Here is a 16,001-nt window from a genome sequence, read left to right on the forward strand (position 1 = left end):
AAAAAAAAGAGAAATAGATAGTTTGGTTTATTTCAAAATATCATATGAGATTCTCACAATAAGTAATTGTGAGGATTAAATGCCATGTGAAATTATTGGGTAAAATTGGGGATTAGGAAATACTGAGAGTGTTTAAGTGACTCGAGTGTGGTTGTAATCTCCGTTATATTATCTGATCTATAATGGAATTTTGTACTGCTCTCCACGTGGAGTAGGCCACATTAATTGAACCATGTAAGCCCAGTGTCCAATTAATTTTCTTGTTCAATTTATTATTGCGTTCAATCCACTTATTTCCGTAACATGAGTTATTTATTTGAAAAGAATTTTTGTGATTCTTGTAAATCTTACACTTTTAGTTATTAAATCTAAAAATAAAAAGTAAAAGGTCAAGTCAAACACTCATTAATCGCTAATCCAATAATGAAGAGGGGATTGAGTGTGGTTTTGGATCCCGCAGAGTCACTCAATAACCCACACTAAATTCTCTGCCAAACTGACAATAATATTGTAATATGTAAGAAAAGCTAAAAAACTTGAGGAACTTCCAATGATGACGTTTTTTTTATTTCTTTAGGGTTCATTTGTTTCGCGAAAGATATTTTCCGGAAAAATATTTTCTTTATTTTCCGGCGTTTGGATCGCTTAAGATGTCGTCCCACAAAATCTCACTAATATTAATTAAAAGTGAAAATTATAAGTCCATCCAACTAGAAATAGTTAGCTCCTTTAGTACAAAGAAACCACTAAATTGCTACCTGTTTATTGGTGACTACAAGCGTACTCATCAAACTATTCACGTAACACTAAATTGTGCTTCCGGACACAACATACACATAAGATCCTTGAGAAGCAAATGAAATCATGTTCAAGTGCTTCATCGAGGGTCGACTTCAGTAATCGACACTTCGTTCACCGACAAAGGCGCGCGGCCGATCTTAAATTGATCATGTCCCTTGTCATTCCCTAAGATGTTATCCGGCGGTCCTGTCCAGCTTCGGAGGAAAAAGGCAGGTTCTCGTGGCAATGGCAGAGTAGGAGTTTCGCTGCTTAGCGCAAGAACTACGTTCGCCATGGTTGGCCTATAAACCAGATCTTCCTGAACACATAGAAAGCCAATATGTACGCATCTGAGCACTTGGCTTCTTGAACAAGATTCTCCCAATGCCGTGTCCACTATTTCCAAAGGCACATCATCTCTCCAATGTTTCCAAGCCTAGAGCAGCTCAATCGAACACAAGTGAATCGTAGAACAATATTGTTGGTTGAGAGCGCAAAGAACAAATAAATCATATAAAAAACTTACATAGCTCGCTAGATTTTCGCCTCCATCAGATTGGCAGAAGTAGTTATTCCTCTTGCCACAAATGATCTCGAGGAGGAGAATGCCAAAGCTGTAAACATCAGACTTTTGAGAGAATTGCCCATGCATCGCATATTCCGGGGACATGTATCCGCTGAAAACCACCACCAGAATCATACATGTTAGGATGCCTATCATCTATACTGATACCCTTGTCAATTCTTAACCAAAAGCTACATAGTAGTATAATTTGAAAAATTCAAAACTTACTAGGTTCCTACGATTCTTCTAGTGCTTGCCTTAGTTTGATCGACTCCGAAAATCCTTGCCATGCCAAAATCCGAAATCTTTGGGTTCATATCGTTGTCCAACAAGATGTTGCTAGCTTTTAAATCACGGTGAATGATTCGAAGCCGAGAATCTTCATGAAGATAGAGCATCCCTCGAGCGATGCCTGATATTATGTTGTAACGTCTTGGCCAGTCCAATTGTTTTCTTTTCTCTGGGTCTATGTAGTGATTTAAGGATGTCAATGAGAGTAAGTATAATCTAGGAAGTCTAGGAGTTAGATTCAAAAGGTCATATAAGATATAGGAAACAAGTATTTGCTCAATCATCTATATCGGACATTAACCTAAGAGATTAGCATAAAGCCAGTGAAGTGGAACTAACCAAACAAGAAGTAGTCGAGACTTTTGTTGGGCACAAACTCATATACGAGTAGCTTTTCCGCTCCTTCCAAGCAAAACCCGAGCAATCTCGCTAGATTTCGGTGTTGAAGCTTCGCCACCAACACAATCTCATTCTTAAATTCTTGGACACCTTGCTTGGAGCTTTGGGATAGCCTCTTCACAGCTATTTCTTGTCCATTGGGAAGCCTGCCCTGAAAAAAATTGCAAAAGGTAACTAGATCTCATGAATTCTGAAATTTAATAGATATTTGATTATATCCTGAAATATAATTGAGCTTTGCTAGCATAACAGTCTTTGGGCTACTATTAGAATAACAGCTTGCTGTGAGCCACAAATTCTTGAAAGAGTGGACCCCGCAACAATTTCTAATTATTTGTTATTTATTTTTTTGTGACCTAAAATAATCTGTTATTCTCACAGTAGATTGAAGACAGTCACATAAGCATTTATCAATATATTTCGATTCAATTGCGTCCCCAAAGATCCAAAATTGTTCAGTTACGTCGTTATGCCATTATAACATCCACACCAATGACCACAAGTCATTCTTATAGCTAAAGAGACAAAACTAGAAACTTTATTCTTATAATTCTTCAAAAAAGAGGATGATAACGCCCATTTAACGTCCATTTCAATTTAAAAGGGCTGAAAGTTCATGCCAATGAACATCAGTAAAAACACATTACATCTGGCTCTATTCAACGAAAAAGCACTTTCAACAAATTTCATGTACCCTACTGAACCAAAATATTATATATGATCAATTATTTCATTTTTAAACCACTAATGTACCTGGTAAACCTCCCCAAATCCACCTGAGCCCAGCTTGTTCTCTTGAGAAAAATTGTTAGTGGCCGCACGTAAGCTATCCCAATCGAATTGCAAGGACTCTGAGGATGTGATCTCGCTTACATCTGCATGAGTGAACAACAACGTCGTTCAGACTTGTACTTGTTTTTCATGTCTTACGATCTTTTGCTTTTTCTTTTTTTCTTTAAATTGACAATCAGTACCCCTTTCTTCTTGCACCGCTTCGTTTATGTTCGCTGCTCGCCTCCTCTGAAGGTAACAACAACCGATGAAGAGAAGCATTACAAAAATGGTGACTGAAGCGATAATTGCAGCCAAGGTACCTGGTCAGATGAATGTTTTTCTCAGCATATCTAAAACCGTCAGTTAAATTGGAATCCTCAAAGAGTGAATGCCAGCATATGTAATAAGGAACGGTACGATTTTCAAAACGTTGATTAGACATAGAAGGAGAAAAGTAGTGTATGAAACTTCAAACTTACACTAACTGACTTGGTAACAAGTACCTTGAAGGCATTTTATAACAATATCCACTCTGCTCAAATAAATTGATGAAGATTTACATATACTTTTGACCCTCGTACATAAAATTTTATTTAGGTTCTCATACATTTACCCTTGCAATGCACAAATTGCAGGTATTAGCACATAAAGATAGGATGATACTACTATTTTGGATAAAACAAGATTTTTTGTTCGTGCCGATTGATTTTTGAAAGAGTTGGTAAATATAAAACAAAAAAAAACTGTTGGTACAAAACAAAAATTTACAGGGTACCTAACCTTTTGCTGACTTGTTGATAATTAACTGACACTTTATGAAATTACCAATTTTTTTCACGATGTGCAAACTACCAACCGTTCTTATCTTTAACCGACTTTTAATTTTCCTTTATTACATATTCCTTAAATACCAATTATTATATGAGAGACTCACTAACTTTTTTTTTTCTAATTAATGTGCCAACCAATTATGGCTTACCAGCTTTAATCGAGTTATTTACCAACATTTGTTTTGGTTTTGTTTTCATTTATCAACTTTTTCATCATTTAATTTGTCCTTTTTACAAACGCTTTAAATTTATGAACTCTTATAGGAATCTACCAACCTTTGTATGTGTGACGTACCAAATTTCATCCCATTAGGTTAGTAGTTAGCATTGATTTACGAACTCTCATTTGAATTGATTACCAATGTGTATTTACTTTAAAAAAATCTAAAATCTTTTCTATCGAGTTAGTAACTTTTAGTTGCCTTACTTATCAACCTGTTAAATTTACCTACTTATTTTGGACATCGCCAATTTAATTAGAGTGATTACCAATTTTTCTTTGATGCCAGCTCTTATTTGAATTAGTTACCGACTAATTTATAGAGTTACCACTTTTATTTGTCTTGCATACTAACTCTCTCTCAATGTTTAAATTACTGACTAGTTTTGCATTACTATCTCCTAGTTAGTTACCAACATTTTTTTTAATTACTAACTTCTCTTTTTTCTGACAAAAAAAATCTCTTAACTTTTTCCATTACCTATTTACCTTTCTTACACTCGCTTTAAACTCATCAGCTACTATGCGAAATTACCGATCTTTATTTAGAATGACTTTCTAACCTTTTTCTTCCAATTAAGTAACCCACTACTGGTAGATAAAAAAAATTCTAACTCAAATGAGAGTTGATAACCCAAAAATAAAATAAAATAAGTTGATAAATCACTTAAATTGAAGTTAGTAATATCAAATAATAGTTGGTAAATCTTTGAAGTAGTTAGGAAAGGTAATTAAAAGGTGGTAAAAGTTAAGAAAAGTTGGTAATTAAAAGAAAAATAAACTTTGTAAGTAACTCAAGAGTTTGCAACCCAAATATGTTGATAACATAACCAGAGCAAAGTTGGTAAGTCACTCTAATTAAGGTTGATAAAATCTCAAAAGAGTTGATAAATTTATGGTGTTGCTGAGAAAGGAAAATTAATAAAAGTTTGCAAACAAGAAAAGTTGACAAATAAAAAAAATTGAAATCAATAAATAACTCAACTGAGAGTTGATAAACAACCATTAAATTTTAACTTAATGAGAGAAAATTTTGTGAGTCAAGCTAATTTAGGTTGGCAAGAGAGTTAATAAATGTTTGGGATTGCTAGCCAATGTAAACAAAATTTGGTAACTCAACAACAAAAAATAGCAAATTAAAATAACAATCAAATGTCGATAAGTAATTTGAAATAGAGTTGGTAATTAAAAACTGATTGATAATTCAATTTGAAAAGTTGATAAATCACTCTAAATTCTATTGATAATTATTATAAAAGTTAGTAAATTTGAAGCGTTAATAAATTATACGAATAGAAGTTGACACGCTTCATGCTCTTGTCATCTTATCAGATTTTGTTTGAGAAATAGTGCAGGAGAGAGAGAGAGACGGAGAGACGGAGTCTCCATGTCAGCAAACATTAATCTACATCAATAATTCTTCGAAGTTCTTAAGACCATGTCAACAAAATTCATCATGGAAATGACAGAATTACGAAAGATGTACTTTCTCGTACTGGAACAATTTTGGACAAAAAAAAAAATTGAATCTCAAGTAAAAGTAGAGAAACTACTGGTGCAATTATATCATTAAAGAGTATCAATCCCCATTTCACTTTGCACCTTAACCTTTTAAACAGACCTCCGTTTAGAAATGGGAGTTTACCCATTGAAATTTCAATGGTAAGTGTGTGCAAATTATTGTAGATTAGGGACACTTGCTTTATCCAAAAAAAGAGGGAAGAACACTAGAAGTGCCAAAATTTGTGTATGGTGCTTTTATAATTAAAATTTTAATCTGAGTTGGATTTTTTTTTAAAAAATCAGTCTACGTGGCATTTCCATGGCCGGTGACTGGTGTTCGGTCGCCGGCCATGGTCGGCTGCCTGACCTCGCCTACCACAGGTGAGGCTCGGCCGACCCTGGCCTAGGCAAGGGTGGGCGAGCCCCGGCGAGGGTCAGCCTCACCTCACCTGGGCAAGGGCGAGCCCCAACAAGGCCGGCCCTCGCCCAGGCCACGGCGGCCTTGCCGAGCATCGCCTTCCCTCGGGCGACGCCACGGTGGCCTGGGCGAGAGATGGCCTCGTTGGATCTAGCGAGGGTCGGCCTCACCTCGTTTGGGCAAGGGCAAGCTCCGGCGGGGCCACCGTGGCCTGGGCGAGGGCCGGCCTCGCCGAATCTAGCGAGGCCAACCCTCGCCGGGGCTCGCCCGCCCTCGCCCAGGTGAGGGTTGGCTGGGCCTCGCCTTTGGCAAGCGACGGCGGCCTCGTCCGGGGAAGGTTAGGCGACCGGGCATAGTCGGTGGCCAGTGTCCGATCACCGGCCAAAGGTAGAAGAAGAAGAAAGAAAAGAAAAAAAGAAAAGAAGGAAAAAAGAAAGAAAAGAAAAAAAAAGAAAGGAAAGGAAAAAGGAAAAAGAATAAAATTATTTAAAATAAAATTAAATCGAAATAGGGTGAATAAGCTAAATTACGTCGTTTTGAAGTGTACATGCTAACTAAACCTCCGACAAGCCACATCGGCTTCAAAAATTAATAAAAAAATGTCGCGTCAGATTTCTAGTCAAACTGACCGGAGTTGGCACTTAAATGATCGTTTTTCAAAAAATTTGGCACTTAAGTGATTTGCCAGAAACTTTTGACACTAAAGTGAGCGTCATACACAAGTTTTGGCACTTTTAGTGTTCTTGTCCCCCAAAACAACTTACCAGTTTATGAAAATTATAGTTCGTTCGGGTAACCGGACCTCTGCCTTTTTCCGTATCATTGTTTTGATTTTATGGTTTTTTACCCATTGTGTTGATTGACATCAAAAGCCAAACGACAAATCAAAATTTTGAAAGTATGTAATCTTTAGGGATATGCCCTCGTCTGCGCCTGGGTCACAACCAGCATCGCTTGAGCCCTCCTCTCTCTCCTGGCCCTCACCCAATTAACTTCTTTACATGTCCATGATAAATTTCAAAGTTTGGGATAAAATTCAAAACCGCTCAAAACTTACGGTTTTTTTAGTGAAATAAACTTAAAATTACTAAGTGTATAATCTATAGTCCAATTTCAAGAATTAAAGTTAAGAATGCTAGCAGTTTAGAATTTTTACGAAAAATTTGATAGTCTCGATCATAGCGATATTGCATCTCCTACGAGCTTAGACGCAACGTACCTTTGGCAATATTTACACCTTGAGGTGGCGGAGAAGACGACGGCGGACTGGGGCTCGACTCCCAAAATCGGAACAAGTCCAATCGGAAAATACAACTCGGTTTATAAACAACGCCGCCTTTACTTGCACGGCAACACTTATCATAATCATCAATGGATTCGGACAAGCATCTCCCGCAATCCAACGGCGACAAGTCGGGACTACACTGTAACAACGAGTAGATCGTCTTGTTGTCCGGCAAGTCAGCCTGCCCCTTCGCAAACTTGAGCTTCGAAGAGCCCTCTCCGGCTTCACTCGCTAGGCTTCGCGTCAAGTTCCTCCATATGTCATCGAACTGGACTTGGTTCATGGTGATGTTGTTGGGGTTTTTAACCCGAATGACAGGATCCGTTTGCAGTTTGCCGTAGATCAGACTGTCCGAGTATCGGATAAAGCATGGCGGGTCTGCGGTTCCCCACGAGAAAGCCGCCTTCTGGTTAGGGCACTTCACGATCAAATCTTCAACCGCGGTCTTCACACACATCGTGCAGATATCTGCTGACGTGTCGCCTCGGCAGTAAGTGATGGCGTAGACGGTGTTTGGATTCTCGCCCTCACTCACGGCATAGAACCCATCATGTGCAGCCACGTTGGAGGGGAGAGACCTCAGGACGGCATCGCGGTTCTTTGCATAGGTGCTGTTCGATGTGAAGTTTCCGGCGGTGTCGTAGCAGTGTTGTGCATGGGATGGGTAGGTTCGGATCAGAACAGTCAGCAAAATGAGAAAATAAAGAGTGGACGATGAGCGAGTCATATTATTCTCTGGTGTTTCTGGTGCTCTAAGTGGCTTTGCTGGATGCACAGTCGGAGATTTTCAGTAGGGGATAAGGTGAAAGAAGAAGAAGAAGAAGAAGCATAAGAAGAAGAAGAAGAAGAGAGGGAAGTAATATATGTCGACGAGTTAAAAGCTTGAACCAGATTGCTAGATTCACTAAAACTAATTTACAAAACTGATTTGCAAAACCTTACAGTCATGCCATAGATACGTAGGTGCTGATTCGGGACTTCGAGTATAAACGCTCAGAAAATTGAGGAAGAAGAAAAGAGAGATGGAGACGGCGAAGCAAGACCATCTGGTTGGATTGACGATAGTATTGGCATAAGCTAGATCGGCAGGGAATTATAGGAAAAATAATGTTTGAATTGTCGTCTCCTCATAAGTCTTGTCCATTCTGCAGGTTCCATGTGTTAGACAAATTGAGACAAAAATTGACTGATTCTAATCATGCACTGAAGAACAAAATTCAAGCTGTTGAGAAAAATCCCTAATTAATTTTGAAGAATGACAAAACAATCATTTCTGACCAAATTATACTTAAGTTTTTTTTTATGCAGGTAAATACTGAGTCATCAGACTTAGTCGATAAAATGACTTTGTCATCAGACTCAAAATTCCTCATCAGATTCGATAAGTGTTATTTTTAGCAGGTTTATGCAGGACGATCAAATTGATATTTCAAGATATTTTATTTTGTAATCACAAGATTATTCCTTAAACACGAAGAACTACACTTATGGAAACCAAGATTTGATTGTATGGGCGATCAAATCACTTGGAGATAATGGTTCTTTTTCTAACGGCTACGTATCTTCTTTTGGGAAGTTTCTCCAACAGGTTGATTTGGAGATAAATTCTCTGAAGACTGTCCAACGGGTAGATTGGAAGTGGAGGAGTATAAAAGGAGTGCATACGTCGTACAAAATAGAGAACAAGAATCAAGAATTCCAAAGTCTGAATAGAGCTTCGATCTTACACACTTGTGATTACTATATTCTACGTTGTGATTTTAGAGAGAAAATTACTTGAGTGTAGAGTGTATGTGATTGTGCGATCTATCATCTGAGAAGTACTGTTCTTGTAATCTCTTGATGATTCAATAGTGAAACACAGCCAATAGGCTGCTAGCGTGGAGAGTGGACGTAAGCTTGACAAAGCCGAACCACTATAAAGATTTGTGTGCAGTATTCTTTATCCCTATACTTTCATTTATCATTGTTAACATTATATTGCACACATATCTGTCAAACAAGTACATCAGAACATCATTTGTCATCAGACGCAATCATCTAACGAAAATTTGTCATCAGACGCAATCATCTGACGACAATTTTACATACAAGTTCGTCAGACTCATCTATATGATATTGCCCATATAAATTGTTGATCTTGACTATATTCATTCCGCACGATTAATTTATCAAATTTGATAAAATCACCTATTCACCCCCCTCTAGGTGATAGCACTAGCCCTAACAATTGGTATCAGAGCCTGGTGCTCATTCCTTTGAAGTGTTATTTTACTTCTGAGCTAACAATTCTTGATGGCTAGTAATGCTGAGTTAGGTCACAACAACAGATAGCCTTATTTCAATGGAACTGAGTACAGTATCTGGGAAAACAAGACGAAGACATTCATCTTGGGATTAGACCAGGATATATGGGACATCGTTGAACATGGAATCACTCCAAACGTTTCAACCGAATCAAAATCTCCAGAAGCTTCAAATGGGCAAAATGAGACACCTTCTGACGAAGGTAATGGAAGGCAAATCATATCTCCTGCTCCATCTCTCTCTGCCAAGGAAATCTCCAAAAGGATTTATCTGGATGCAAAAATCAGAACGGCCATATACAATGGTCTAGCAAGTGCTGAATACAAACGAATTGCAAATCTCAAATCTGCAAAAGAAATTTGGGATCGTCTTAAACTGGTTCATGAAGGAACAGAGAGAGTCAAGGAGACAAATCTCAACATTCTCCTTGGGCAGTACGAATCCTTCACTCAAAAACCAAATGAAACAATTTCTGAGATGCAAAGCAGATTTACTGAGATCGTAAATGGGCTTAAATTTCAAAATAATCCCATCTAAGAACCTATGGAGGTGAACAAGCTGCTGAGAGCTCTTTTAAAGGAGTGGAACAACATCAAAGTCTTTATTCGAGAAACTCAGGGAATCAGACCACTCACAGTGGACGAACTTATAGGAACTCTTCAATCCTATGAAACTGAAAAGTTTATAGAAACTGAAGAACCCAAAGGTAAGAAATCCATAGCTTTGAAAACTAACATTGATTCTGATGACATAGATTCAGAAGAAGATGAGGATGACGATGAAGAGTTGGCTTTAATGGTTAAGAAACTGAAAAAGATGGCAACGAAGGCAAAGATAAACAAGTTCAAGAAGCAATTCAAGAATCCTAAGCCATCAAAAGCCAAAAAGCTAAACTTTAAGAAGAAATCAAATGGCGAAGATGAGGAAAACAAGGACGTGATATGTTTTCACTGCAAAAAGAACGGACACATAAAGCCCAAATGTCTTCTTCTCAAAAAGAACAAAGGGAAGTATGAACGTTACAGGAAAGCTTTCAAAGCTGAAACATGGAGTGACTCAGATGATGATGAATGCGAACAAGAATATGCCAATATCTGCTTAATGGTAAAATCAGACTCTGAATCAAGTTCTGATGAAGAAGATGAGGTTAGTAATTCCAATATTCCTGAAGCAGTTTCAAATTACATTGATGAGTTAATTTCTGTCAATAAAACTGCTTTCAAGAAAATTTCTGAATTGAAGAAGGAGGTCTCTTTTCTAAAAGGTGTTGCAAATGAAAATGATTGTTTAAAAAGGAAAACAATTTCTTAAAACAGCAAGATATTTCGCAAAAAGATAAGATTGATTTTTTGCAAAATGAATTCAATCTTATTAAGGAGAATAAAGAATTTCTTTAAAAAATGATTTATTAAAAAAGGAAATTTCTGATTTGAAAACTATTCCTCTAGAAAAAGAAAGTTTTGATCGTATTTCTAAAGAAAACGACCTTTTGAAAAATGAGATTTTAAATATTAACAAGAAATTTTCAATGGGTTCGAAAAATCTTCAACATATTTTATCAATTCAAGTTCCCTATTTCAATAAATCAGGTTTGGGTTTTGAGAAAGATACTAAATTGAAAAATGAGTTTCCCAATGTCAAAGAAAGACTGAGAAGAAGACCCCCTAGATTTGCGTATCAAAATCACTTTCAAAAGCAATTTATGAAGTTCTATGATCAAACTTCCTTTGATGCAAATCACTTTAGAAATGAATGTCTTAAAGTTTGGAGACCTGTCCAGAGAGACATTCTGTGAATGAGTGATCCTAACCAAAATAGACCCAAGAAAATCTGGGTACCAAAGAAAAAGTGAGTTACTTAATTTTTGTAGGTACCAAACAGCAGAAAGAACAAGTGGTACCTAGACAGTAGTTGCTCAAGACACATGACCGGAGATCCTCAGAAATTCATTCAGTTAAGAAGAATTGAAGGAGGAAGCGTATCATTTGAAGGCAGCAACAAAGGAAAAATAATTGGCAAAGGAACTGTCAGAATTGGAAATCTCATCATCAACAAAGTCTCACTAGTTTATGTTTGAATTTCAATCTGATTAGCATTGGCCAATTATGTGATATTGGTTACAAGATTACTTTCCAGGAAAACAAATGTTTCGGGATAAGTAAAGACAACAAGCAATCATTTACGGGTCGAAGACATGGGAACATTTACTTACTAAACACAAAGTCTGATGACTTGCGTTGTCTCATTTCTATAAAAGAAGAATCTGATCAGTGGCACCAAAAGCTTGGACACATTAGTGTCAAGTTGATTTCAAAGTTGGCTTCGAAGAAACTCGTTAGAGGACTACTAGAACGAAAATTTAAGAACACTGAATTATGTTCAACTTGTTCTAAAGGTAAACAGGTGAGAAGTTCGTTTAAATCAATAAATCATGTCAGTGCTAACTGAGCTTTGTAGTTACTTCATATGGATATTTTTGGACCTACCCAAACTCTAAGTCTTTGAGGTAAGAAATATTGTTTTGTTATTATAGACGACTATTCAAGATTTACTTGGGTGTTCTTTTTGGCTCATAAAAGTGAAACATTTGAATATTTCTTTAAATTTGCCAAAAAGATACAAATGAAAAGGGTTATACTATTTCTTGCATTAAATCTGATCACAGAAAGGAATTTGAAAATCAAAATTTCTCTAATTTCTGTGATGAAAGTGGTATTCAACATACCTTTTCTTCTCCCTATCCTCCTGAACAAAATGGAGTAGTTGAAAGAAATAATAGAACTTTGCAAGAAATGGCTAGAACTCTTCTTTTCGAAAACAAAACTCCGACTTATTTTTGGGCCGAAGCGGTTTCAACAGCTTGTTATATTGCAAATCGAATTTTTCCTAAACAAATTCTTGAAAAGACTACTTATGAGCTGTTTAAAGGTAAAATTCGTAATGTCTCTTACTTTCGAATATTTGGATGCAAATGCTTTATTCTTAAAAATCCTAATGATCGTGTTGGTAAGTTTGATGAAAAGTCAGATGAAGGAATTTTTCTTAGATACTTAACAACAAGCAAAACCTACAGAGTATACAACAAAAATACTCAAACAGTGGAAGAATCAATGAATGTCAAGTTTGAAGACTCAATTCAGACTCAACAAGATGACTCTGCCACTGAAAATCCAGCATCTGAAGAATCTGACAAAGCATCTGATGAACTGGCGATAGGCGAAAGTAATCAAAATCAAAGATCTGATGAAATTCCAGAATCATCAAACCAAGAAAATAATGAGGAATCATCAAATCTTGACATTGAAAACAATGAAAGATTCAACAAAAACTGGAAGCATAAATCCAGTCATCGTCATGATCTTATCATTGGAAGCATAGATGAAGGAATCAAAACAAGGGCAAAGGCAAAAGAAGTTATAAACTCGCTGGCTCTTATCTCTGAAGTTGAACCAAAGAATATTGATGAAGCCTTGAAAGATGAAAGTTGGATTGAAGCCATGCAAGAGGAACTGTTACAGTTCAAGATCAATCAAATATGGGAACTCGTTCCAAGACCCAAAAATCACCTAGTTATTGGAATAAAATGGGTAATTTTATGGACGTGCTTGTAGTTAGATCTCGCCCGGAACTGATCACTCATGAGATACTAACCGTTAGGGAAAGGCTAATTAGGGATTTAAATTCGCGAGACCAAAGAAACTCGATCGTGAACCGACTTTCGACCATAGAAATTGTCGATGTGACATTTTAAGCCAATGTAGGCCGATCTAAGAATAGCTAGGGATCAATTTGCCGCTGTCATGCGAGTGGATCACGGGTGATTCCGTTTGACCACGAGATGAATTGACGAATGACCCTGAACCTATACCAAACGATCGCGCCCATCGGAACTAGCGATCGATCCTTGTGATTACATGACAACCGAGGTTGTCATGATCCGAGTAAGTTTAAATGTGGCTTGATTTAGTATCGATCATGGGTTGAATATGCGAATTTCCCCAAATGCCACCCGTTAGTCGGCGATACGTTCAAGTTACGTTGTTTGAAATTTAGTCATTAATTAGAGACCAAGTTGGGCATTGGAAATTTAGAAAGTCACGACAGAACATTTGGACGATGTTGTTATTAGCATGATCAGCCTTAGAATCGGCCGGATCCTTCAGAAAAATCGAAATTCGGCAAGAAATAGAAAATGACCGTTTTACCCTTGGGCCTTTGTTAAGGCCAAGTGCAAATGGAGAAGGGCATTTTGGTCATTTCATCCTCACTTTAGAAATGATAATTTTTGGACAATTTTGCCCTTGGATTTTTGTGAAATTTCCATTTTACCCTTAGATATTTTTTGGAAAGGATTGATCTTGGCCGTTGATTTCAAGATAAGAACGAATCGTGGCCGTCGATTGGAAAGTAGAGAGAATGGCAAGATGGTCATTTTACCAAAAAGGGACACCAATTATTGGTATATTTAGGCATTTCTCTCTCTCTCTCTCTCTCTCTCCCCTCATTCTCTCTCTCCTCTCTCTCGGCGCACTCTCTCTCCCTCCCCCATCGATCGATCGCCCCCCCTCTCCCCTTGGCCATACCGCCGCCGTCCCCGGTCACCGTCCGCCCGTCCCCGCCCGTCCGGTCACCGAGCTGTGCCTCACCACCCTCACGCCACCGCCGTCTCTCTCTCCCTCCCTCTCGGTGATCTCTCTCTCTCTCCTGTGGTCGTGACTAGCCAACCAAGCAAGCCGCCGCCGTCGCCGATCGCCGCCGTTCAGCCGGACCGCCGTAGCCGCCGCGCCCCTGCCGCCTTATCGCCCTTGGATAGGTTGTGCTTGCTTCAAAATTTCAAGTAAGTTACAATCTAAACCCTATTTAGGATATTGGGTATTAACGGGCTCGTTTAGACACGGTTTAGTTTGGCTTTAGGGGCTGAATTGGATGAGGGGCCTTAGGGATGAAATTGTGGTATTTTGGTGGTAAATTAGAGGCCAAATAAGGGCTGTGATTGGCTGGTTTGAATGCTGTAATTTTCTGTTTGGCGCGTAGATTGGATGTTTTGATTCGGCAATTAATTGCGTGAAATTATCGTGTAGGGTTGTGATAGTTGTGCCATGGTTTGCGTTGTAAAATGGCATGTTGTATGATGGTTGTATGTTTGTTGTGGGCTGAATTGTGACGGTCGGATTTGATGCATTTGAGTGTGTATGATTAATGCCTGAGTATGTGTAAGTGTGAGATTTGAGGCGTGCGATGTGCGTGTGATCACTAAAAAACCCTGAGGCGTGTTTACGCGGGGTACAGATAAAATACGGCGTGTTGGCATGTTCGCGTGATCACTAAATCCCTAAGGTGTGTTTACGCGGAGAATTGAACCGGCCTGAGGCGTGTTTACGCGAGTCGTGATATGACTGTGAAGCCTGAGGCGTGTTTACGCGGGCTGTGGAAAGAGAATGAGATGTACGATGTGGCAAGTGAGAATGTGATCGGGCTTGAGGCGTGTTTACGCGGGTCGCAATAAGAATGTGTAGCCTGAGGCGTGTTTACGCGGGCTGTAGGAAGAGAATGAGAATGAGATGAGTGTTGTGACAAGTGAAAGTGAGATCGGACCTGAGGCGTGTTTACGCGGGTCATTGGCAAGTTAAATGAAAATGGTGTGGTAGTGCATGAATGAGTGTGAAAGGTGGAGTTCGGAAATATCATGTGTACGGTATGTGCTTTTGGGCATGAGAATAGCTTGGAATGTGCATGTGGTTTGAAATTCGTGTATTTGAGACTAATGTGCAAGTCGAGCCCAGGTAAGTGCATTTGTGTGCGTGATACGTATGTATTGAATGATTGTGTGTTTGGACCTGTCTGGAGATACGTGATAGCTTAAGTGGGGTTTAGGCTGTCAACTTATTGAGATTCGTCTCATGGTTGTTTAACCAAATCATTTCAGAACCCCGCCCTGAACCATGAATCTACCGCCGTCGCCGCCTCAACGTTTTGGGATTTCGATACACACCAACCATAATGTTGTAGAGTACCCGATAAATGAGTATTTGACCTGGATTAAGCATACTACCGTAGTCTGGGTAGACATAGGGCAACCTCTTTGGCAAGCCCACACTTATACGGCCTGGATGTTTCGGGATGGAATGGATGAGTTTGGCCCCGTTCGTGGCTTTGATGTTCCCTTTGATGGAGTAGGGGATTGGGATCCATCGGCCATACCTCCTCCCGACGATGAGATGACTAGCTTGGATACTAGTCTCGCCCAATCAGGACATCAGCCCGTACCTGCAGCACCCGAACCTTCGGTGGCTAAGCCTGATTCGGAGCCGGAGGAATCACAGGTAGGATATGATCCGATGGATGTGGACCTATGTAACGACCCGGTCCGACGAGGGCAGGGAGTGGTCGCCGGGGCCAGAGGGCCTGGATAAGGAGCGGATCCTGGCAGGCTTCTAGGATGGCAAGGGGGGGCATCTCTCTGTCCCACATCGCTTAGGGGGGAGTCCTGGGGTTGCTTATAAGGCCTGGGTGGCTTATCCTGTGTAACGTGTTTTAAAGCCGTGAGGGTCAGTGGGCCCAAAGCGGACAATATTACACAGTGTAGACCCGGGGTGTTACAGGTGGTATCAGAGCCAACTCCCGACCGC

General features: G+C 39.1%; 1 protein-coding gene and 1 pseudogene across 1 annotated transcript; one reads left to right on the plus strand and one right to left on the minus strand.

Moving 5' to 3' along the window:
* Positions 1 to 728: 728 nt before the first annotated feature.
* On the minus strand, positions 729 to 7,847 carry LOC115686666 (cysteine-rich receptor-like protein kinase 25; annotated as a pseudogene).
* Positions 7,848 to 9,493: 1,646 nt separating this feature from the next.
* LOC115686712 (uncharacterized) lies at positions 9,494 to 12,983 on the plus strand. Its single transcript, XM_030612082.1, has 4 exons — positions 9,494 to 9,584; positions 10,127 to 10,315; positions 10,433 to 10,620; positions 12,513 to 12,983. The coding sequence occupies exons 1-4, from the start codon at positions 9,494 to 9,496 to the stop codon at positions 12,981 to 12,983; spliced, it is 939 nt and encodes a 312-aa protein (XP_030467942.1).
* Positions 12,984 to 16,001: the final 3,018 nt, after the last annotated feature.

Source organism: Syzygium oleosum, unplaced genomic scaffold, assembly GCF_021117445.2.
Source record: "Syzygium oleosum isolate NSW1041296 unplaced genomic scaffold, Sole_v2.1 Sole_v2.11, whole genome shotgun sequence".
Classification (NCBI taxonomy): Eukaryota; Viridiplantae; Streptophyta; class Magnoliopsida; order Myrtales; family Myrtaceae; genus Syzygium; species Syzygium oleosum.

Coding starts and splice junctions, on each gene's coding strand:
- LOC115686712 (XM_030612082.1), top strand. CDS start 9,494: ATGGAATCACTCCAAACGTTTCAACCGAATCAAAATCTCCAGAAGCTT. Junction 10,316..10,432: donor GGAAAACAAGGACGTGATAT/GTTTTCACTGCA, acceptor GGAGTGACTCAG/ATGATGATGAATGCGAACAA. Junction 10,621..12,512: donor TTTCTGAATTGAAGAAGGAG/GTCTCTTTTCTA, acceptor GACTCAATTCAG/ACTCAACAAGATGACTCTGC.